The sequence below is a fragment of the Varroa jacobsoni genome, unplaced genomic scaffold, assembly GCF_002532875.2.
Source record: "Varroa jacobsoni isolate VJ856 unplaced genomic scaffold, vjacob_1.0 scaffold_1473, whole genome shotgun sequence".
NCBI lineage: Eukaryota > Metazoa > Arthropoda > Arachnida > Mesostigmata > Varroidae > Varroa > Varroa jacobsoni.
In genome coordinates this window covers 76,297-101,667 of record NW_019214375.1, presented here as the reverse complement: position 1 = coordinate 101,667, position 25,371 = coordinate 76,297, and the positions used below count along the sequence as shown (strand labels likewise).

Here is a 25,371-nt window from a genome sequence, read left to right as displayed (position 1 = left end):
TTCCCGGTCCTTGCCATGATACCCTTATTATCGTACCGCTCTACTGGTAAGTTATAAGTTGTGCAATTATTGATTGTCAACAATTGTGATGAATTGTCTATAACCGTTGGCACAAACGAATCACGTTATCTCTAGTTGTACCCTGACAAACGGTGTCTGTTTGTAGCCGTACCACATTCAGAATGAACTTTAAGTGACAGCTGAGTCAAGACAAAATGCAAGAGTGCGGCTAACATGAGTCGTACAGAATAATGAAAGAAGCAAGCATGTAAACTAGAATGGGTCATTCGGGAATAAAAAAAAAACTATAAAAAAATACCTTTTAAACCTTTAACTTTAAACCCAGTTCACCTATAGAAGGTCTGCATCTTTGGTGTGATTTCAGGAGAAAGATTTATGGTTTTTGTGGGATACAGATTAGGTGGACCCAGTAAAGAAATGAAATGTAAAAGATAATGTTGCAGAACGGTAGGAAAAAAGCCGAATTTTTTTTCTTGTTGTTATTTTTCAAATATGGATGCTGATTGCACTAAGGGAAATGACACAATACTTTCTTTGTGTATTTACTATTACGCTGCCATCCTGGGCTGCTGACTACATCAGAACTTCCAACAAGTATCACGTAGCTCATCGAATACTTGTTATAATTGAAATTACTATCTATCGAATATATCCTGTTGCTAGTATGTTCCTGTTCGCGTACACTTTACCGCACAAAGTTTACAAACAATTAACTTCTACTGAGACTGTAAATGAAGGTACCAGGATGGGAAGGATGTACGATCATGATGACGATGAAGAAGCAATTGAGGGCATTGACATATGAATGGCCGGGACGAATCCGAAACATTCGTATCAATATTTAAATTCATGGCCTAAAAAAACTCTCTTTTCTAGAAAAACTATATCAAATGCGAGATGGACCTAGCTTTGCCTAAGCCGACTTCAGTCAGTAGTCTTGTGATACCTGTCCTCGAATCGTTTCAAAATAGGAACTTCTTCTATAAAAGTGAAAATAACATATAAAAGCAACACTGAGTATATGCTTTTCATCATTTCATTACTACTGTATCATCATCATAAATAAGGGTGAAATGTACGGTGATCTTTCAAGCGATCTGTCTTACTGGTTATTAGTTAGATTAGGGAAATAAACCCTAATGAGATATAGATTGTTTATTTGCTTGTCTGCTACTATGTTGTAAAGTCATGATACGTATGTAGGTGATCAAGACATATTAGACAATAGAATAATCATTACTTTCTTTGATAGCTTGACGTTCTGACGGCATTGTTTATTGCCATACCTTATTCAATGATAAGCTGTTGGTAAGCAGTTCTAAGAGTTTATTAAGAGTTTCATATTTAGTTTTAACAAAAAAATCTCGCACAATATGTGTACTACTAAGTAAGCTCGATTTACATAGAACTGCTACTGTTTTTCTTAACTAATCCATACTACCGATTAAATTAATAAACAGAATGGAAGATACTCACTTTCGTTCTAAACAATACGTATTAGAACACGAAAACAGGTTTGCTCATATTGAGCTTAACGAACATTAAGCTGGTAAAACATTACTGGTGACTATTGTACCTCCGATCAGTACCTGAAAACTCTATTTTTTTGCCATGTATATTATGTACATATGCTCCTTATACCCACCTTTGCATAATATTGACAATTTTTAAATATATCTTACCTTGTTTTAACCCATGTGCTTATTATTGTGCTTATGCTTTTGGTACTATTATATTTGATTGATTATAAACATTTATTTTTCAAATATCTTTTTACCCTTTTACCACACCATCGGCTGTCTGTGCATATTCTAAACAATATGTCTAGCTTACTTCGCCTCTTTCCGGGATCAAAAGCTCGCTACTAAATTTAGCAGAGCTCTCGAAAATGGTTTCGGAAAATTTGAAGATGGCATTTTGGGCCTGGAAAATGCAGACTGCTTCGGTCGCCCATTTGAGCCCAATGAGGATCTGGGATGGTAAACATCTTGTTCATAAGCCAAGAGGATGGCCTGTGAACATTTTGCTATAACCTTGAAACTTGACTGGGATTTTGTCAGAAATTGAGAACTTGGGTAGCCTTATGAACTAAGTGCAGAGCACAAGCAAGCACAGTTTCTCATTGTTTCTTAATATCTCACTCGTCACACTTAGCGACGGATACCCACTTAGAGTTACCATATCGTTGACGAGAACTAATATCTGTACTCCTTTGCGCAACAAATAAAGAAACGAGTAGCTCCGAAAGATATGGCTAAATCCATAGTTGAACTATATTTTCATCCACAGAAGACCATGATACGCGTTTGATGGATCTAGAAAAGTCTTATAGATAGACACCGTCTAAGCAAAAAAAGCGGTGGACGAGGGTCTATGTACGGTACAGCTTAAATAGGACGATGCAACAAAATAGGCCCAATAAAAAAAATAAATCATACCTTTCCACAACAGTGACAGGCTGCATGTCGCAAAGGACGTACAACCGCTTTACAAGTGGACATCGGCTTCTATTATAGCCTATTGATGAAACTTTTACCTACTTTTTGCTACTATTCCCAATCACTGCCAAATTCAATGGATAAAAATACCGTGAGTTGTATCTAGAAGTCTGGCTTTTTAAAATCAGACCTGTCATTATCATATGGCAATTTCCTTGAATAATAGAGGGCACACAATCCCTAATTAAATATTCCTGATAAATATCGGATCGTCGAATATCTCAGGCAATAAGGAACTCGTATCTGACTCGGAAGCACTGTGTTTAAACTAAGTGAAATAATAATGCCCTTATTTATATTTAAGCTAAAGCGCCTTAAAAATGAACGAATTTGCACAAAGATTCGCTGTATTTTACGACTTCATTACGATAAAAGAAAAAGGTGTAAATATTAGCTAAGCGCATAAAAAAAAAAATGCTATTTGTGGTTAAATGTTGGAAGAGCTGGCTCAAATATAAATCTGTCGTTTTCGTTTTGCAAATTTCAACTTGAAAGATGCCCCTTATGATAATCAACCTAATATGGAAAAAGTTGATACAGTCATTGCGAAAGTTATAGCAAAATCGATTCGTGCATAGCTATGATATCGACAAGATCGACGTATGTTGACGCAAAAAAATTTACTCCATTATAATTTGATCTATCGGAGCGCTACAAAGACGCGATGAAATTGAGCCTGATCACGGGCGATAAAAAATGCCCCACCATTTGTGGCGAAGCCGAGATTGACGCCAACTAACGTAACATTATGCGTTTGATAACATTAATAATCGAAAGGTAGTAATAGTATAAGGAATCGTGAATTATGAGTTGCTGCTGTCTGGCAGAATGATTGATTCGGACCCCGTCTGACAACAAATGACAACTAGTAATCGAAAAAAATCGGCCGAAACTAGTAAACAAAAAAAGACGTCTTCCATTATGCAACTCCAGTCGACATACATCTTTAGCCACCCAGCAAACATTGAGAAAACTTGGATGGGAAATTTTAACGCACCCAACATATAGCCCAGATTTTGCGCCATCGGTCTATCATCTGTTTTGGTCTCTGTTATTAGCTTCGTGTTACTTCTATGGAACGGATGCAAAAAATAATCAGTACTTTATCGACCATTCTATATATATATATATATATATATATAATTGAATCCTCGTTTCTATAATTTTTGATGTTGAAATTTACATCCTTTTGTTGTGTCTATTTCGCATGGCCAAGATCCCGAGGATGGTCACAATTCACTATGCACATTCATCCTAACGGTGGTATCGATTTTCTTCATCGTCATTACGGCACCGATCTCGCTTTTAATGTGCATTAAAATCGTACAGGAGTATGAGCGAGCCGTCATTTTTCGGTTAGGCCGAATTCTTACTGGAGGCGCGCGTGGACCAGGTCTCTTCTTCATTATACCCTGCATTGATAATTATACGAAGGTTGATCTTCGTACTGTCTCTTTTGATGTACCTCCTCAAGAAGTGAGTACTATCACGTATGGAAGAGTCTACAACAGTAGGTCTATGCGAACACATCAATATCGTAACAAATACCAAAAAAAGAGAGATGAACTCCTCACCTAGGGAGATCCCCGACACAATTGCCACGTGCTCCGGATCGATGGCTGCAAACACTGCTTACACCATGAAATAGATAATTTTCATGTCAGCTTTATTTTTACGACCCCTGGGTATTCTTCAACGTAATATTACAACCCAGATCCATCAAAATTCCCGCTCAACCTGCAGTTTGAAAAGTTGTTACATGGTAGTTCAATTGTTTAGCTTTGAGTCGCCTTTAGCTAACGCGAGAGTCCAATTAAAACAAGCTGAGTGCTACGATAGTGTTATGTATCATGCCGTAATCGTTAGGTTTGTTTACGGTTCCTTCATTTTTCGCTTCATCATCGCTGTTCTAAAATTCCAGTGTCCGTCTCTTTGACTCAGATACTGACTCGCGACTCGGTTACGGTGGCTGTGGACGCCGTGGTGTACTACCGCATCCAGCACGCTACTATTGCCGTCACGAACGTGGAGGACTATGGTCGTTCCACGAGGCTACTGGCAGCCACTACACTTCGCAACGTGCTCGGTACAAAAGACCTATCGCAGATTCTCTCGGAACGCGAGTCGATCTCGCACATTATGCAGCTCAGTCTTGACGATGCCACCGATTCCTGGGGTGTTAAAGTCGAACGAGTAGAGATCAAAGATGTTCGCTTGCCCGTACAAATGCAGCGAGCGATGGCAGCAGAAGCTGAAGCGTCGCGTGAGGCACGAGCGAAGGTAAGGCGAAAACAAAGCAAAAATTCACGCATGCTAAGAGTTGTTTTTTTTTTGGCGTTATATTCATACTGAAAGAAATAAACGAAATATATGAACACGGGGATAACAGATACGCTTCGTTCTATGGCAAGCCTATGCAGTAGATAAACTTGTAACAAAATTTGAGTATACATATATTTTTTATATTATAAGTATGCATAAATGTGCATACCTGTAACATTTTACCGAATAGTATTGTTTCAGCTAAATGCGTGTATCGATTATTTCAATATCGGTTTTTGTAACGAGTTTCAACATGTCGCAGACGATGCATAACAAATAAACTATACGTTCATCAATAACTTGTAAATGTCAAATGATAAATTTCAGTGGAACTGAATATTAATGACACGCTGTTACAGTTTCGATAGCATCTTCTAACAAGTTCTTGACGTTCCCTTTTTGGCTGAACGCCGATTATTACGATTGTTTCCCTTAAATACTACATAGTCTACCACATAAATATGTAAATAGAACTTTACCACCCAATAGCATTTGTGCAGATAGCCTAAAACTAGGATGTTCATTTCACACCTTTGGCCGAATAACTACTACTCAGCAGTGGGCAAGAAGTCACTCGTTAAAAGAAACACATTGTCACTTAGTTAAATTCTAACCAAAATAAGTTAACTTGTCTAAAGGGATTGAAATACTTATTGATATTAAAAAATTTCTCCAACATAATAGTTTCTTTTCAGTAATCGTTGCATTTAATGTTAATTGGAACATATCCTTTCCAACGATTAAAACCATATTCAATAGCAATAACATCACTATTATACAGCATAATTCGTTACAAAAAAAAAGACGTTTATTTCTGTCTTGTCATGTTGTTATTCTAATTAGGTGATCGGTGCTGACGGCGAAAAGCAAGCTGCGCGCTCTCTCAAGGAAGCAGCGGACATCATCTCGGAATCGAAAGGCGCTCTCCAACTGCGCTACTTACAGACCCTGGCCTCAATCGCTGCTGAGAAGAACTCCACAATCGTGTTCCCTCTACCACTGGAACTCTTTCGAGGTATCGCTATTTAGCTCCTAGCTCTGGATCCGACGAGCTTGTTAATATAGCCACACTGTCGTGCGCACACTAAGTTGATCGGTCTCAGTATATCGTATTGCTAAAAATTAATTTTAAATTACCTTTTCTCAACTGTGACTTAAAAGGACATTATAAATGGTCAAAGCACTTCAATTGGACAGTTATGGCATCCCGTCTCATCGCTCTGTTTGTTGAGAACACCATAGTTGTTTATCTACACACACAAGTGCCTCGATGATACTGTCTCATAAGAGTAACAGCTGAGATGCGGTTAATTCTTTCAGAAAAAGGACAGCTTTAAATGGGAGGAGGTCACAACTGAGGCTACTAGAAAAGAAAGACCGGTAATAAAACTGAAGTAGATGTATTGTTCTGAACAATAATGACTTGAATCACTTCCTACGAATCGCAAAACATGGATAAACACCGAGAACTTCAAAGTGGGACGAACTCGAAATGGTGTCTTTTTTTTTTTTAATAATACAGGTCGAGAACGCACATCGATGAAGGGTCACTTTAAATAAATAATAATAATACACTTTATTACTGCTTAGGCTACGGTAGAGCAATCTCCTGGTTAGAATTCATTTGAAAAAATCTAAGATGTTCTTGGGTTAAACGTACTCAGCTGAAGTATTCGCTCTAAAAAGAAAATCCCTGCAGCGCGCTAAATATGGAAAACGTAAGGTCAATTTTTATAGAACATACTCGAGAGCAAAAACCACTGGCGTAGTCTCCATGGTATACATGTTTATAATCTGCAATTTAGTTATTTATTTCACATCACCCCTGTTAATAAAAAAAAAAGATCCATTAGTGTAACACGATATTCAAACGATTGGTTCACGAAAGGTCAAGCCTTTCAATGACATCCATATACATACGTTAAGTAATCTAGTTTTACCTAATATGACATAGGTATACCCATCAAATATAAATATACCTAAAAACCTAGAACTTTTTTCGTATTCGGCCGATTGTATATCTTAAACAAACACAAAAGACTCACATAAAAAATTTGGACTTTCGACAACATTGATTGGACTCCTGTTCGCCGAATTCGCTTTGTTATTTGTCCTGCTTCTGTTCTTCCATGGAGCCACGAAGGTGCAGCAAACACATTAGCGTACCTCGGGACTGACAAATCTCGCTTGAAGCTTTTTCGTCACCTTGTCAGCCAGCGATCTCCTCATCCCAATATAAAATAGAACTCTGAGGTCCTCCTTCCCGATTCCATATAGTGCGCCGAATCAAGACATATATATATATGTATATATATATATATATATATATAAGAAGCTATAGGGATAAAGTAGGCTTCCTGAGTTTCGCCCTCAACGAAAACGCCATCTGTAAGGTTCATTTATCGTTACTCTGTGGTTACTCCCATTCAGTTTAGCAGTGAATGTGCAGATTTTTTCATTCAGTGGGTCATTGTAGGTACCTCTCTAGTGACGCCTCACAGAGCTTAGCTGGGCACTAGAGTACCCTCATTTTCGAGTGAAGTAGGATTGAGCGCGCATGTGGTTTAGGGCACTACACACCAAGAGTAGCGAACGGCAAAAGGAAAATGTTAAGACTGAAATTGTGCTAGAGTGAGCGCACGTGGGAGATCGTGAAAAAACTCAAGGTGGCTGACACGACAAATCTGCTATTCTCTGTTACTGTCTATCTTACTTGTGCTACACCAAATAACAGAAGACTAACTAGAGGACATTGCTACATATGTTTGTAGAAAAACTTAATTCAATAGCCAATCTGGACTGGAAGACAATATAGAAGAAAAATATTGTAGAGTAGTTTCATATCTCATATTTTCATCTTCCACGGCAAAGCCACTATTTTTATAACATTATAGGCGCACCGACATACAGCTAATATACCGATAGGTACGTATATATAGACATATGTGTAGTTACCTTGTTTGACTGATCGTTTTCTCCGTAGGCGTTTTGTCAAGAAAAGAACTGTCGTACCTAGATCTGAAGCCGAAGGAAATATTGATTTATTTATGAACAGACTGAAATAACTCGAACGTAAAATCCTATTGGTCATTAACAAAGATGTGTTTTAAGCCTAAATATTCCATTATGTAATGGACAGCTCTTACTTATCCGCCTGTGTTTCAGGTCTTTTCCGTGGCGAAAATGCGCTAGGAAGCACACTTGGTGCCTCATTGGCGGGACAAACTCAGCATCCTCGTACTGGACCTATACAGCCTCCGGAAGTCCTTGTCCACAAGACTTCGTACGAACCCGACCAGGAGGGTATTGCCTTTGCCTCGTCGTAAGACTCCTTGGTTGCGAAAAGTTCTGCCAACCAAGAGCTCCCTAACGAGAGGCAACATGCCAAAAAACTCCTATGCTCTTTGGCATCGAATGTTAATTGTTCCATCATTTTATGATAATGTTAATGACAATCTTAGTTATTCACCAGACCAACGGTCAACTGACCTTTAACAATTAACAATTGAAATTACTTCGTGAAGAACTTAGAGCGATTAAGAAGGTGGTCGATACGAAACGAACGCGAAACGGAAGCCAGGAGGCCTTTGTTTTTACGTATCTTTTGTTCTACTTCTTCTTATCCTTCCGCCTAACTTCTAAGATTTCTATATTTTTTTCCTGTATGTTTATGTAAAAGACTCACATAAATACATATGTATGTGTGTATGGTGCCCGTCGCTTTTGAAAAAAAGTATAAGATTTTGACTTTGATTGCAATTTTCGAGCGAGATTGAATGTGTGTTTATGAACGCAGGTCGAAATGCAAAACTGATAACAGGTCTATTACGTTATATATAAGATATATATAAGATAAGCGATATAATCTTTGTATGAAACGTCAAAAATGTACGGATGGATGTTATTTATGAAGCGCAAGCCCTGTGTTTTTCTTCATTGGGATACTGCTGGTTATTACGAAACAATGAAGGGCTTGGTATTACTATCATGTACACACAAAAGAATTGCCAGGCTATACCAGTGGAAGTTTAAGTAAATTGAAAATGTTAGAATCTTTACAGAACTAACATTTCAGCGTCGAAAGTTGCTGTGAAGCAACTAGTTCATTTGTGCATCAATTGTCTAAACTCAAGCTAAGATCGTAAAAGTGTAAACCTACGAACCCTTAGTGCTGAAAACTGATAACTCTATTTTAGACGACACATTGCATGTATTCATTTCTTAAAATTACCTACAATTTGTATTTCGATGAGGCTGTATACGTTTCACTACCAGCACAACTACGGTACTCGCAGTGTTCTACTGAGTTTCATTTCTGTGTATAGAATAAACCAAAAAAATATATTGTCGGTAATGTTTTGCAGTGTTTAATTTTCATTAAAGACATGCGTTACTACGGGTATCTTCGTAGATGCACACATTTGTAGAATGTATTGTGTGAGGCTTGACCCAGATGCTGTACAAAGGGGAGTGGTTGTTACACGGAACCAGGCAGTGCTATTTGTAACTTACTTTATATAACTTGAAAGCTAGTTCCTTCTCTTCTTAGATTTAAAAAAAATCTCAGTTCTTTAGTATTTTTACCACAGATATCATTTAATTCCATTACCGGATGTAAAGTAATTCGCTGACTAACAACGCTTTTCATTAAGGGATCCGAAAATTACATACAACAATTTTACAAGAAACCAGCTTGCGTCAGTTATTCACAGTTGTAGTCTGGGTACTCTCTAGCAATATGCGTTTTAGTATCTAACTGTGTTCTACACAATAAAGTTCGTGATCTATCTTTTTACTTCTGGGTTCATCGTTTTTGGGAGCCGTTGGGTACTGCTTAAAAACTACGAAATTTATTGCGATGCAAAAGCATCCTTTCTTCTGTGTAATTGTAGTTTCTCTAAAAGTCAGGCTTTATCTTCATATTGAAACCGATCAAGCCGCATCGCTTTCGTTATTCGTTGTTTCTCGATGATAAGGACAAACATATGAAAGTAATGATTGCGATTGCATAAGACAGGCGGAAGAAAATCATTTTGATTAACAAACACTTTAAATTACACGCCTAAAGTTAGGGTAACGTATTTGAATATTCAAAAATATAATCTACAGATTTTAGTGGAAGTAGATTGGTTTAATCAGCTGAATCTACAAACACCACCATATTCGACTACAAAACGTTTTCATTCTCTAACTAAAAGATTAAAACAAAAGATAATGAAAAACAATTCTTTTATCCTATTTGCTGCTAAAAAGACTAATAGATAGAACAACATGTGTGCGAGTAAACGGATATTTTTATTTATTATTGAGTGTCTTATATGTAGTATGACATTCTTGCATTGAAAGTCTGAACAACTTCGTTTTCTTTTTAGTTTTTCGATTCAAGAAAACAATCAGACAACAAGATCAGAAGGATACATAACATAATCTCCAATAAACCTATACCTCGGTTTGAATTGATATTGGTTTCGGTATTACTTATAATGTTAAACAATTCGCATGGGACGGAGCCGCATACGCCCACAAATACATAACACTTCTGTTTATCTATTATATATAGCCACTGCATGTAATTTTGAACGGAAGTTACGGACGGCTGAACCAACTCTATTAGGTACCCATTAAGCTCTATCCTTCACGTCCGTATATGAAACCGTGTATATGCCCCCATTAAATGCTGTATTACTTATTCAATCCCATCTGTATGCAATCGAGAAACCTTATTTATCATTAAACACTTATTAGGTTAAATACAATTGAAGAACAGTGGGATATCCATCGACCCCATCTGTTGTTTCTGGTAAATCACACAATATTATAAATAATCTGACAACTAGTAGCGTTGCAAAATACCACTTAACCCTTACAAAATCACATCTTCTTATGTGAGCATATTTTTTCCAGCCCAACTTCTATTTGAGCCGGTAGCTTACCGGGGTAAGAGTCAATTTACTGGCTGAAAACAATATAGACATATGAATGGAAAAATGGCGAAAATAATAACAATACTTTTGCCCACTTAATTGATAAATCTACAATCTTCATTATAGAACCGTTTTAGATAAAGCTTAAAAATGGTATACGCAAAAACCTGATTGTAACACTAGAGCGAGTTTGTGAGGTTCTGTAGAAGAAATGTTGAACCCAAAGTTGACGTCACTAGAAAACAACGTTCAATTCAGACTACAAAAAATATTGAAAACATTAATATAATCTTTGATGTAATTTTGGATCATGCAGGATAATAGTCAAAACACGTTTTCTTCTCATCAGTTATGAGTTACGTGTAATCCATCTACAATTTGACTTATCCTTTTAAATAACAGCTCCTGTATTAGTTGTAGTAATAATGCGCATGGTGAAAATTATACATGTTGTCCACAACTATTTTAAAACAAGGTGAATATGTACAGAAGAATTGTTTTACTCGAAATTAGTTGCGTCTTCCCTCTTTCCTTTTTTGCCCTTTCCTTCATCGGGGGCACCGTATGAGAACTGTGTTCTTAGCGTGCATGACTCTGAATCATTGGTTTCAGCTTCTCATTGAATACTTGATAGTTCTTCTCCATTTCCTTTTGATAGTCTTTTTGTTCAGCTGAAATGAGTTGGCGATTTTTCTTAAGGCAATCACCAATTCTCTTGATAAATTCTTTAAAGCACAATCTAAGCCTGCTTTGATGATAGGTAGCGGTTGTGCGATTGTCAACCAGTTCTACCAGGAATACGTTGGCCACCTCGAGTGGGCCCTGATTCACCTGAGCGCCAATACTGCCTTGTAGGACCATCTGCAAGATCTTCACGTCGGGCGGTTCCTGGTTGACGGCATTTTCCAGCTCCCTATTCTTACGTTCAATGTCCTCAATGGCTACCTCGATCGGAGTGAGAACAATTTGCTGCCGATCGATTACCTGAACGCGAGTTTTGATGTACGGAAATGCGTGCGTCGTGGTAAGTATTGTCTTTCGTTTGTGCTGCTCCCAGAGGTCGCCGTGCGCTCGGCCGCTCTGTGTAAATGGGGTGGCGTACATGAATCTCATGATTTTGTTATTCTTCTCGTAAACCGTGGTGCGATCTTTGAGTTCATACAGTTCGAAGTACGGCTCTACGTATGTGATCTGTATATAAACCTTTTCAGGATTCAGGCGTTCTTCATCGACGGCGTTTGAGTCCTTGATAATCTCAACGAATTCCTCGCCAAAACGATTAGCGTACAACGTTTCCAGACGTGATGAGATCTCCGGTAGCTTTGTGAGGCTCCGTTCCTTATACACAAACTCGACTCCATTCATGTCATTTAATTTACTGCCGTAAAAACCGACGCGGAAGTACGTGCCAAAATGTCGTTTGTCTCCCATACTGCTCATAAGCTGAAAGCCCTGACACAATTTCTTATGAACCTCTTCCAATTTCTTGTAGTCACGATGAGCCTCAAGGATCGGAATGGCGATTTTGTAAATGTGGTTGACTGATTCAAATTCTTGAGCCTCCCAGAAACATTGTGCGGCAAGCTCTAAAAGAGCCACAAGTCCATGCTCCGTAAAATGCGCACTTCGAATGTCTTCGTCGGGTGAAATAACGTCATCAGACGTTGCGCTCTCCTCTAGAACGTTCCAGCAGATCTTCTGCAATAATTTATAAACAAAAATGAACCGCAAGGTGAATAATTTAGCTTTTCTTCTAGTGGTTTTGGTTTGTATTATTACATCAGCATTTAAGTGTAAAACGCCTGTTTTAGAGAAAATGCTAAACAGGTTGTTTTCGAATGATCAACTGCTAGGCGCAGGAACTATTTAGCGTTTACAGGGTTGTCGACGTTTCTTTCCTTTCTACGCGAGCATAACCAATACCGCATACGATTGAATTAATTCTGTACCTCGAATGCTGCACACCCAACGGGGAGATACTTTTTGTGTTCGATAATATGGAGATATTCGGCAACAAGAGCAGCGGCGTGCAGGTGGCAATGAGCCGCTTCCGAGTGATTGTTTCGTTCGAGGTGCTTCCCAGACATGTTGGCAAGCCATGTTAGACGAAGATCTGGCGAATCCTGGTAGCCTATTACAGTACAGCGCAAAAAGTACACATTTAAGCTCGTTCCAAAAGTATTGTTCGTTTATTCAGTCTGCACACACAACACATTAGTCATGCCTATATTAAATATGCGTGTTAGTGAGTAGGTTGACAGCTATGACATACATCCGGACAAAATGAATTAATTGTTCATAGTTAATAATTCAAACAATTACTCTGGTTAGGTAGTTTACTGGGGTTACCGTTTTTCAAACCTACCTTTTGCAATGCGATACATGAGATCCATAAGCATATCCGGGTCGGATTCGCATTCCTTCATCTTGACGGTGTCGGATAAGATCGTGTGGAGATTGGTAACCAGGTCGCTAACCTAAAACAATAAACCGTATTATCACGAGGTGAACTATTCGTAATTGAATATTCATAGCTTTAACCTATCGTGTTATACAAACAGAGTAAAAACATCTATTTCAAGTGAGGTTCAGGTGACATTAACGTACTTGAGCAGGGAAGGCTGTCCCATGAAGATCGGCGTCTCCTTCCGCGTACAGTTGTACCGTTCTGAGCGAAATTCGAAGGCAGCCGTCACTAAATGAAGTCCTGCGACCCACAAGCGAACTGAGACTCATGGTAACTTGCATCTTGACGCGAGCAAAGTTGTTGCCTATTTCGAAGTTTTGCCGCATAAGGAGATAGAGTGAAGCCGCCGCCTGCGATCGAATCGCCGACATCCTTGAAGAACAGTGCCGAAGCAGGAGAAGACACAACTCCGAGCAATGCTCCGAACTCTCCTCATCGAATAAGAGTTCGGGAAATCGTGTCGCTAGAGAGCGTTGTACTGCGAAAACTGCAAGGAACACGATGCATCAGATCTCGGATGCATTCTAAAGTGGATTTTCCTTAGCCGTATGGGCTTTGATAATTAACAAAAAAAAAACAGTTTGAAGTGTATCTATTAAGAGGTCTCGTGATAATTCAGTGGTAACGTATCCGCCTACTAAACTTCGAAATACATGCCAGTCTAGACTTTAACTTGGCCGTAGACACATTTTGTTTCGTGTCAATGCTTAACGGCAAGTAAACACCGAATGTAAAGATTTTTATCTATTAACCTTGTCAATATTACACAAACCTTTCTGCAACACGGCCGCTGATTGGTTGCACGCCAGAATATGCAGCACTAACTTGTGGCAAGAAGAAAGAAGGTTCTGAAGTGAATCGAGCTGAAGAGCTACCTGAACAACGACGTCGAGCGAATCGATAATCACAGCAGTCGCCTCTGAAGCCAAGTTGCCCTCGAGGTGGATTTGCTCATCCAGCTCTTGCCGTGAACCCGCATCGCTCGAATCCGCTGATGAATATCGCACAATATCTTTACGCCATCTATAAAAAAAAACAGGTCTGGATTGTTCAATAACGATTATCAGAATTTCATGTAAACATGCATAGGCTTTTTGAACGGCTTTTCAAGCTGTCCTAACTATTGTTTCCGTTATATTATTATTATTCATTAGTAGTTTCTTGTAGCTCTGCTAAAGCACGGAGGTAACATCAGAATCGTTCTTAATTTTTTCCCTTTTTTAGATGTGATGTAAATGGTGTAAAAAATAGGTGTTCATTTACATTCAGTTAAAAGAGTTCTCCTTTTGAATTGTTATTCACTGCGCGATTGTTTTTGGGACATGAATTCCGCGAGAATAAGTATAGATTGAATGAACCCACCGTAGCTGTTCGGGTTGAGCTGAAGTCGGTTGCCCAGCAGAGGCGGAGATCCCGGCTGTGCCCGGCTGCGACGAGCCATGCGAAGTCAATTGAAGTTTTCGTCGAATTAACTCGCTGCGCGCCGATCCCTGACCGAGGATGGCTTCCTCTAGCCGATTCAGACGGTTCAGATCAGATGACCTGCGGATAATGTGCCCTCGAGTCACCTTCCCATAAATACTCTGTCTTCCTTTGTACTGGAAGCACGAGGCGCACTTGCGCAGAATGGCAACAAATCGCTGTAACTTAATGGGCCGCCATTCTGCCAGCGAATGTTTGAGAGTTCGCCTATCGGCGTTGCGGAGCAGCCACAAGAAGCATAACAACAGGTGCCGCGAGGTGTCCTCGCGCAGATGGTCATCTCGAACCTTGGTCACTCTCGAACCTGCGATCACCTCGAGCGTGCTCCTTGAAGGCTGATTTGGGTGCTCCAGCGACGCGCTGAAATCGAACAACATAGCAGCGTTGTCGACGACAATACTCAGCAAAGGTAGATACAACGTGACAATCCGAGCTCGTTTTTCCGGCTCGGCGTAGCGTGGATCCCAGTCATGCCACGACAATAGATTGAGCACAAGACAAGCGGCCTTATAACGCAATGGGGCATTTTCCGTTGCTAGGGCTGTTGTTAGTTGAGAGAGCACGAGTCCAGCAAGGAAATGAGTCTGCCGGAACTCGTGCGAAAGCTCCGTAGGTTGAGCAATACTACTCTGCGACGAACTGCTGTTGACTGATGGTGACGGTGACACAGGGGGTGACAAGACAGCCTGGGGCGTCAAGGGGAGATTTAGTGGAATGTAGTGCTCGTGTGAACAGACGATTCGAAGAAAATCTAGACGAAGCGAAAATAGCTGGTGGTTTACCATGTCCGCCTGAATGTATATCTTCGACCAGAAATACTTAAAGTAGAGCTTAATTAGTTGGAATACAAAGCCTCGATCCATGATGCTGAGTAGATCGTGGACAAAGAACGCGAGATGGGCGTTCAGGTATAGGGCAGCGCCGTCAGGATTCGCTTTGGCGATAATCTCATCCGTCAACGAACTGACCAATGCCGTAATCTCTTCCTGAAACCGCTCGCTAAAACGTTGTTTTCGGGGTGCCTGAAGTTTACCTGTCGTCGCCAAATGCTGTTGCATCGACTTAATGATCAATTCAAAAAAGAACCATGTCGTCGGATAGTTTTGATTCATGAGCGGGTTCTCAGTTGAGGATCGGTTGTTAATCCAGTACTTGATGATTTCTTCATGGACAAGTTTACGGGAACGCTGATCGAACCCACAATCAATTTTGGTTCCAAACGGTAGCTGAGGTGGCTGCACAAATATGTTTGACGTTGTATGGGTTGGTGATGCTAGCCGGGTCCTTTCAAGGATTCCGCAGATTTCCTCGTCGTTCTCGAGATCCATGGCGGAGCCTGAAGAAGACGTAGGGCGGGTGCCGGCCGTCTTAACTTCGGCTGGTGGATGAGGTAGAGTGCACTGATACTGTATATAGGAGGCCAGCTGGGGAGATCGCCGGTGCTGGTCATTCTCCTCGTCCAAGGCTTGCTACGGTTCCCAAAGCGAGTGATTCGGGATACATAATAGGGGTATATTAGATCCTTTTTTTATCTTTATTAAAAAACTTAAACCTTAGTGATGTTTTTTTTAAACAGGCATAAAAAATATAATTGCTCTGCTGTTGTATATCATGCGCAGAACCTTTAAGAGATTAACGTATAGTCTAATAACTTACCGCTATGGTTGATACGACAGAACAAAGGGCTTCGAAAACTGTGCCCGACGCATCGATGGTATGGCCAAACACCGATGGCGGAGTGACCAACAGCTTTATGAGATGGTCCAAGACAATGGGCAAGAAATTAATGAGGCTTTCAGCGCTTGCCTTGGCCACTTCGAGAATGAGGTTGCGTACTTCACGCTCGCAGGTATCCGCACCAGAAATTAGGCGGGATGCAACCAACGTACCAGACTCAAGATGGTTGCACAATTGTACGAAATGCTCTAAGTGCGAATCCTGAAAAATGAAATCGATCTGAGAATGAAACTGTTAGTGCACAACGATGTAGTCATATGCAGCATATGCGTATAATAGGTTGAATGTAAGAACTAAACAGATTATATCATATTGTATTTGGATTGCCTAGGCGAAGTGACAGGAAACATTATTACCAAATAAAATGCAAAATAATAGTTACTTTCTAGAAAATATGAATTTTATCAAATGCGTCGTGATCGCTATAGAGTTTCTAAATGTACGTACCACCAATGTGTGTAGATAAAAATAGTATACCTTTATATACTATTTAGATCAGAGATATTAAAAAAGCTCGCACGAGTAGCCAACCTACCTGCGGAAAGACCGTTGATACACTTCGTATCGAAACGTCAAATAAAGGTTTATGGTTGTCCAACCATTTGGTGTTCGGTATAGCTACATTCGCATGTAGAAAAGAGTATGAAGGTGGCGGCTTTTCAATCATGATTGGAAGCGAGTGATCTCCAAATGGACTTGTCGACGAGTCGGCTGGGCAAAGTGGCAGCCACGAATAGCCTATAGGAGTTTCTGTAGGCCCCAGGCTTGTTGGGCCTCCACCACCCCCACCGCCGGCGCCCAACGTGCCATCTTTTCGTTGTTGACACGAGATGTGGTAAAATGTAAATAGTAAATGATGACGGTCAGTTAATCTTGCTGGAAGCTTCATCTTAATCTCGTCGTTGAAGTCAGGTACCTGTGAATGAGTACAGCACAACATGAGATAGCGTCAAGGAATTCACTGAGATAGTTGTCATCCGTTTTCGTTTTCTTTTAAGTCTTAAAGGTCCTTCAGCTTCGAACAAAACTTCTAGTTCATCATCTGCTAAAGTGTGTTTTCAAAAGCAGTATTTCGCTTACTTGACACACTGTATATATACGCTAGTACACACTGCTTACATGATTCGTTTCCTAGAATAGACTACAGCTAAATTTCGCTACAAAGTAAACCGTGATCCACAAACCTTGTTGTGGTATGTAACACAAGTTAGAGCCTCGGTAGACATCTGGGGACACGAAGATTTGCCGAAGATTAACGGTAGAGCATTGCAGATCTCATCCTCACCGCACATCATCTGCACGCGGCAGGCGATGTTTCGTGCAGATACGCCTAATCGGTTAGTGAAATTCACACTGCGCGGATACACGTACAAGAGATTACGGTAGCTAACATGTGAATGCATTATGGGCTTTGGTGGAAATTCTAGGATCTCTTTTACTGGCCGCTCTTCGGGATTCTGTGGGATAACAGGCACCAGCTCGGGTGTAAGTGCATTCTGCACTTCGGCCGGACATGGTGAAATTTCCAGCCGTAATGTCACAGGAATATTCTTTAGACGTTTGCTTAATGTTGCTGCAATATGGAACGCGGAAAGTAAAATTAATAAACCAAAAATTTCCATAACTTTGATAGATTACTGCGTACTGTAGAGAATCAAGGCAGCTTTCACTTAGAATTTATTTTAGAATAAATTCTTTCAGTGGAGATAACGTATCTCAAAGATATTCTACACCCATAAAAATACTTTGAGCTTCACGTCTGTTGCCACTGTTAAGCGTTACTTCAGATGGCTGGCATCCACCACACAACAAATCTAGACCATCACGTGTCGCTAAATTTTATAGGCACTACATCATCAAAGGACAACGTATTTTACAAATATTACTAATCTTGCTCTGCTGGAATGGTGGCCTGCGCTTATCGAAAGACAACTCCCAACTCGATGCTTACCTGAGCCTGTAGGTCTCTTGAATTCCTGCAAGAACTTGTAAAGGTCTTCATCCTTAACCTTATCCATTTCTTGTCTAAAAAGATGGTTAACCACAACCGTCAATGTCCGGAAGTTATCCAGGGTACGGTTAGCGCCCTCAATCAATATAGGATCACTGGCCTGAACCTCTTTGATCTTCCGGAATGAGTCCAACTTGGTTCCTCGTTCCAGAGAACTGCGACGTCCAATTGTCGATCCGCTGGCCGTTACTAACGAGGCATCTTTTTCTAAGCTTGTTGTGCCCTGAACCACGTTTTGCAGATAGATAGCTGTCCACCCTAGAGGCTGACGATATCGGCCAAGTCGTTCGCACACAACTTGGGCTTGTACACGAAGCGAATCTTTAGCCTTACGATCCTCTTTAAGATAAGGGTCGGCGCTATCTCCGATGTCTCCTTGAAGCACTTTTTCCACCTGCATGAAAAACGGTTGTTCATTTTATTTTCGTTTTAATATAATGATAATAATCGTCATCATAATTTTTAAAGTGATTAAAATTTCGACACTAAAAAACAGATACAGCTACTCCGCTTTGATTGTTGGATATTTTCAGGTGCTATGTCACAGTAAACAATTGCCTCCTTATACTAACATTTTGCTAGTCTATTTGCACTCGTACAATGGTAGTCGCAGGCTATTTGTTGTAATACATACCCTAATAATAAGGAAAATGTCCTGCGCAGAATTGCTGCTCACGTTGAAAATGCACGATCTAGCAAGAGTGGACATATCGGCGTAGGGAACATGGTTTTGTAGCATTCGTTTCATGAGATCGGAATTAAGATCAAGGTAAAAATTTTCTGAGATTTTGCGTTTTTCTTTGGAATCATAAAGAGCCATAGAGAGGAATAAAGGTTCGAAGTCCGGTTCAACCCTGAAAATATTCACACATAATCACATGTAAGCCTATATATTCAAAAGCAGAAACTGCCTAGTGTGACAATGGCATAGTTCAATAAAGATTCGGCTAAGTGCATTTTTCAGATTGACAGTCAACACAGTTAAAAAATGCCAAACCAAACTCACTTAAAATGCAGGCACTTAACAAGGAGTCGATGGGGCATCACTTCCGTGGGGATCCCCGCGGCAGAACGAGAATCAACGGCCTCGTCATCTACAGGAGGTGAATATAGCGCCAGCAAATTGGGGGGTCCTCCAGCTTGACAAGAAACCGAAGGTGGATCACCTGCCACAAGACCTTCGAGCAACGGATCTGACGCTGAACTGCGGAGGTCGGGCACAGACGAAGCCCAGCTACCTCGAGGAGTGTCGCGTGAGCACACTGAGTCCTAATCAGAAAGAAACATATAACCAGTGAAAAGATACTATACTAAGAATTACTATATTTACATTACATAATATAAAGGCTTTCGAAGACTCTACACGCTTTTATCTTGAGCTTGCCGAAGATTCACAGGAATGCTACAGCCGAAATGCAGTTTCGTTTCGATACGCAACAAGGAGCTGAATACGAAAAGTTACTTTAGCGAGCACTAACCCAACATCACCTTTTGTCCTGTACAACTAGGCACCATTTGTGCGATAATACTAACTGCAATACTGGATGCATCGTCCACGTCGTTCGCGACGTTCGTCTCCGAGGCTGTGTCACCTTCTTCGGTTATAACGCTGGCATTATCTTGATTGCTACACCCTGTGGTGCAGTCCATATCAATCTCGAATTCCTGCCTCGGGGTGCTCCTGACCAACAGACTCCGTTCCAGTGTTCGATCGCGTACTCCAAGTGCCGAGCTAAAGTGCTGGTATCTACGGTTTATCACGAGCCAGTTGTTTGTAAACGACTCGACACAGCATCGAACCCAAGGTTCCAGCTCGGAGCTACGGTATATTATACAATATCAGTTATCAAGTATACGCTCAACGACACGAGGTAACAATGTGCCTTGTATTCAGTTTGTACGTACCCTTCTTGCTTGCCATATGAACAATTAATTACAATATTTCTACCTACCCTCAAGTGTTGATATACTTTCGCTCGCTGTGCTGAAATAAACTATTATATATAGTAATAATAGTGGTAAACAATAACAATAATAAAAATAATTTTGATCTATTAACAGAGTGAGTTAATTTAATTCCTCTTTAAAGTGCAACAGTCCTGGATTGTTTAGAAACGTCATTCCCCGACAAACGTCAATGTAGTACAATGTGCAACGCCTCCCATGTTACGCATATTGGCTTGCAGTGGCCCAAATGCCTACTTTCGACGGCCGGAGAATATCGGCAATACAAACAATCGTTCATCATTTTTGCCTTTCGAAATCATATATCTATGATATGAGAAGTCTATGCAAACTGTAAGCAATTTATACTTGTTAGAGGAGAAGAAAATAGAATACAACTCACTCTTTTTCGTCGGGAACAATCGGGCCAATCGTACGCGTCTTTCGCGATACGACCCCAACTTCAATGTCGTCGCTTGGGAAGAGGACCACATCCCGCAGAGTATCCCGATCGATGGCATCACCCATCTGCAAGAGGTAATCCTCAAATTCAAGGGGCTCCACAACATCGGAAAGTGCGATCTGCATTAAGAAAATCATAGAAGCAAACACAATATGATTATTATTATTGTTATTTTACTGATTGCAAATAGACCGTATATCAACTAAAATGCCTTTTCTCGCATATCAACTATCAGGTAGCTTGTCTAGCAATCCGATAACGAGTAAACTACAGTGAGAGATTTTCGCTGTAAATTCAATAGATGCACGAACAACTGTACCTTATTTTAGGTAAATAGAAGCTGTGTCTAAATAGGATTAAAACGTTGGGAACAAAGTTCCTTTCCACTTACGCTATTGTGTGATCCATTTGATATCCGGGAAAGTTCTCGTCGGATATTACCCTGTCCTCCGCTTCCTCGCCGCAGCTCCACCCGACAACTGTAATAATCAACGCAGATAAAATAGGGATGCAAAAACTTGTAGAACCCCTTGAAACCAACTGTTCAGTTTTAACGTTCGCTGTCTGGACTTCAAAACTGCCCCTTTGTCCGGTTCAGCGAAATAAAAAAGTGAAGGTGAAATTGCACGTACTGATGAAAAACGTTTGCGCTATTTTCAGCAATTTTGCACTGAAGAATTGACCAAAATACATAAAAAATCATTTCTCTCTTCTCCCTTTTCTCTTCTAAGTGTATTTCGATCTCTTTTTCAAGACCGTGGGTAATTGCTAGTTCTCGAAACTCCGGTAAATCAACTACGTTTCTATGTATAACTATTATAAATGTCAATCTTATTGGATTATGAAATGCTTCGCTCGCTGAACTTTCAACACCATATACTGTTTCGGCAATGATCGACAACGATGAATTAATTGCGTGGCTAACAAAGAAATACATTACTTTTAAACAAAACACATTTGGCTTGAGTAAGCCTCACTTTAGAATTACCGCATCCGTCGAAATGCACCACTCAGCATAATTGCTCCGATATAACACGTGGACAGAACGACACAGAGTGTTGTTGAACGAATATTGCTATGCTCGTGTTTGCACTTTTAACAAACATCGAAAGCTATCGACCGTTCGATACTTTCTTAGAAACATCGGCCCTAAAGATGTAAATCTAAAACCAAGCCATTGGTAAACAATTCTGTTTTGTTGAACGAGACCTTTTCCCAAAACACCAGTACAACCTTCTTGAGGCTGCGATACGTGGAAATACTTAAAACAATTGGAACTGGAGACGCTTTTGAAAAATTTAGACGTAGCAAGGTTGTTCCCAATCATGAGGTTCAATCTAAATACTTTAATTAGTACACCATGTGGACAAATCTGAGAATATACTGTGTCACAGTGGTCCCAGCAGAAGCTTGCAGACTTTTCGGCTTGAAACCGCACACATGATAACATGGTACTGAGAAGATCGAACAAATTTCGAAATATTTCTAGTAAACGATTGATTGTTACTCTTTCGACAATTATACTGCACTGATAACATTTTTGTCTATTCAATTCAAATACAGGCGAGATAATCTAGGTTTGAAACCCGGCGAAGCCACACTTCGCTCCAGAGGATGCCAATTGCCTGAACCAGCAACTAAGATAATATCAGATGCATAATTTCGCATATTTATTTAATTTCCAAACAAACTATGCAGAAAATATCGTGTCATACTAAACGTATTGCGCAGCCCCTAAATTCACACCTATTAAACATGGGCTGGTATAAGCTGCTGGTGAAACTGCGCGGGTCCGCGAAATCGGAATAGTGTCACTCTCGACTAATAACAATGACGCATGTTAAACTCTATACAATATACGTTGCTTCCGTGAAACATTCCAAAAATAATGTTCACTTTCCATATCAACGAACGGCGCTGATGCTCAAGTGATGGCATTCGATTCTATAAATCACTGGTGATTGTATAATATTAAAATTAATCATTTCGTACCAGCTCTTTTTGACGACGGATATTGACTAGTGGAAGTCTCGTGCATCAGTATTCATGGCTATCAGCTTTAAATTTGGTTAACTCTTATGTTATATATATATATATATATATATATTACTACTGAGCACGACAAGCGAAACCACAGCTTCGGAGTTATATTATACCAAGCCAATAATTATAGTTTACTGTTATGAAATATATGAATGCTCATGCATATCAATGAAAACAGAAGTGCATGAAAACAACTAAAACAAGAACCGATGCGATTTCATGGAAGTTTAATTGTAAAATATTTTTTCCTTTCGATGAATGCGTTACGTCAATCCTAATGCAAAGCGACATTGTTCTGCGTACTACAGAGTATTATATATTGTTAAAATACATTTGAAAAGAACAATTTTGGGGAATTATATACGAGTATTTTTACGACATTCGAGACGCAACATAGAGATTCGTTGAAGTTGTTAGGTATTAATATTATAACATACTAAAACGATAAAATGATACGAAAACAACCTCGGCTTCAATAGTTTCTCAATGTCCAATACACCCATTGGGCCACTGTATATTTCGACTAACTCAACAGAAGCCCTTATAGTTCGTGAGAGTAATACTTGACCGTCTACATTTTCCTTAAACATATAATAAATCTCACTGTCTTCACTACCTTTACAAATAATAAATACTGCCGTAAAGTTGCTCGATGTGTGCACTGTCAAAAGCAAGATCGAGTTTGAAGACATCAGTTATAGCTACTACTGTTTTACAACGCTTCTGTGATTTGACATAATAATTTTAGGGACAATAGAAGAATGCCATAAGCATAATAAAATTATTATACAAACTACATCCATGTGTTCCGCTTTGTACTAGCTGCCAGGATACGTTGCGTGACTCACACGCCGTTACGTCGTACCCTCCCCCTAATAACCCCACCGTCTACGGTCGCCATTCGAGCGTTCCACAGTAACCGTAGCAGCATAGAGCCACCATGGAGTCCTTCTACATAATGAAATGACGTATCACTCAGCCATGACACTCAGCCAGCAGCCCTTTTTGTTCACAAGCTTCACGACAGTTCACCCCGGTAAACAGCTCATCCAAATGGCAATTGCCTGCTTGGGCATTTTTCACTATTTTAACTAGCTCTTTAGAGTAACATCTACACGCACCTATGAGATCTTTGAGCCGCCATCGGAAGCGGCTTCGTGCCGCTGTCCTTTCAGCAGCTGCTAGTTTGTATTTTTTTTTGTTCTCCAAAAGCACTGTCGTGTCTTTTACTTCTTATAACTTTTATTTTTACACCCACTGCTAGCACAGGCGGCAACAAAAAACACTGCGCTCAACATCGAGCGGTACGCGCCACTGCAATAGAGCAGAACAGTCTACTGGCTCATAGACAACATCCGATCGCATTGTGCGGCTACGTATTACAGCTGCTACTTCGACCACCGGAAACAGATAGGTAGGCGTAGGGGCGGCAGCGTGTTGATATTGATCTTCACTGTCGTCGTCATCGTCGTAGTTTGTCGCTGCTGCAGTCTGTCGTTGAAGAAGATAGGAGCTAGAGAAAGAAACAGGCGACGATCGGAAGATTGATCGGAAACTATTAGCTGCTTCACCTCCACCTTCGCCTCTCTCACTGAGCGCCACTAGATCGAGTTGCATCGAACAATCATGGCGATTAATTGACGATTAAGCAGACGATTCGCACATCGACTGGCGCCATGCGACGAATGTGTTGGTCTACGGGGTCTCTAGCAGAATGGTCTGTACACATTGAAGCATGGGTGTGTTCGGAGTAGCGGCAGTTCTGCGAATGTTAGCTGTTGCAGACGAATTGGTACCACACATGGCTTGAGTCGGCTGCTGATCATCAAATCGGTATCATGAGATGAGTTCTAATTTAATTACTAACCTACTAAATCACCTACTAAGCTCACTTGACTGGTACGTTAACGATAAAAAAGGACCAACGGGTTTCCGATGACATCGTAAGCTCTCGATAGAAGGCCTCTCCTAAAATTTGGCGCCAAGGCAACAGAATTCCTGGCGGTGCGGACGCTTAATGCTGAACACAGCTTCGTGCCCTTTAACAAACAGTCAATGCAAGTTTGATTTTAGTCGAGTGCATTTGTTTTGATCATCATCATCGTCTGGTTGATGACGTCTTCACCTTTCCATTCCTTCGTTCATATTGCAGCCAGTTTTGGCGCTGTCTTGACCTAGCTAGACTTGTTAGGGTCCATCATCAGCAGACGTGCACCAGGACAGGTACCCGCAGTAATAGCGATCTGAGTGAGCTACACACTGTTAACCCTAGAAGCGTGTGGTACAATACAAACGCGCAATTGGCAAGAAGAACAGAAACGTGGAGGAAGAAAGACCGTTGTTTTCCTGCTTAGGCGACAAAGAGACCAGTGATAACGTCGTGTATAGCAGATTCAGTGTCGATAACGAGACCTGCTCCTGACGGATATCCTGTGAGCGGTTGACCTTTCGTGCGTGCT

The 25,371-nt window shown here is 40.4% G+C and overlaps 2 protein-coding genes across 5 annotated transcripts in view; one reads left to right on the top strand and one right to left on the bottom strand.

Annotated features, from left to right (window-relative positions):
- LOC111270446 (stomatin) overlaps window positions 1–9,195 on the top strand; it is a 14,987-nt gene extending 5,792 nt beyond the window's left edge. For 2 of the 3 annotated variants that reach the window (XM_022850679.2, XM_022850678.2), the window contains exons 4-7: window positions 3,736–3,995; window positions 4,461–4,799; window positions 5,685–5,856; window positions 8,007–9,195. In XM_022850679.2, the coding sequence (XP_022706414.1) occupies window positions 3,736–3,995; window positions 4,461–4,799; window positions 5,685–5,856; window positions 8,007–8,167 (932 nt within the window). In that variant the 3' untranslated portion in view covers window positions 8,168–9,195. Of the gene's footprint in view, window positions 1–3,735; window positions 3,996–4,460; window positions 4,800–5,684; window positions 5,857–6,161; window positions 6,335–8,006 lie in introns of those variants that run through there. The other variant, XM_022850681.2, reaches the window with a different exon arrangement.
- A 922-nt stretch (window positions 9,196–10,117) lies between these two features.
- On the bottom strand, window positions 10,118–24,693 carry Zir (dedicator of cytokinesis). Of its 2 annotated transcripts, none has more exons than XM_022850675.2 (16): window positions 24,034–24,693; window positions 21,261–21,348; window positions 20,810–20,988; window positions 19,996–20,281; window positions 19,469–19,731; window positions 19,097–19,316; window positions 18,403–18,856; window positions 17,636–18,024; window positions 16,987–17,367; window positions 16,371–16,670; window positions 14,595–16,183; window positions 14,005–14,255; window positions 13,373–13,719; window positions 13,131–13,242; window positions 12,715–12,896; window positions 10,118–12,463 (listed from the first exon to the last, which is right to left on the bottom strand). In XM_022850675.2, the coding sequence occupies exons 1-16, from the start codon at window positions 24,054–24,056 to the stop codon at window positions 11,345–11,347; spliced, it is 6,183 nt and encodes a 2,060-aa protein (XP_022706410.1). In that variant the 5' UTR covers window positions 24,057–24,693; the 3' UTR covers window positions 10,118–11,344. The 2 variants fall into 2 exon arrangements, with proteins under 2 accessions (XP_022706410.1, XP_022706412.1); XM_022850677.2 differs by having other exon boundaries at window positions 16,371–16,652; window positions 24,034–24,691.
- Window positions 24,694–25,371: the final 678 nt, after the last annotated feature.

Bases quoted from the DNA above. Each gene is read 5' to 3' on its own strand.
- Zir (XM_022850675.2), bottom strand. From the start codon at position 24,056: ATGGCGGCTCAAAGATCTCATAG. The intron at 20,989-21,260 runs GTAAGTGGAAAG...TTCTTAATGCAG, and splicing joins CAAATGGATCACACAATAGC to ATCGCACTTTCCGATGTTGT. The intron at 17,368-17,635 runs GTTTGTGGATCA...ACTCATTCACAG, and splicing joins GTGTTACATACCACAACAAG to GTACCTGACTTCAACGACGA.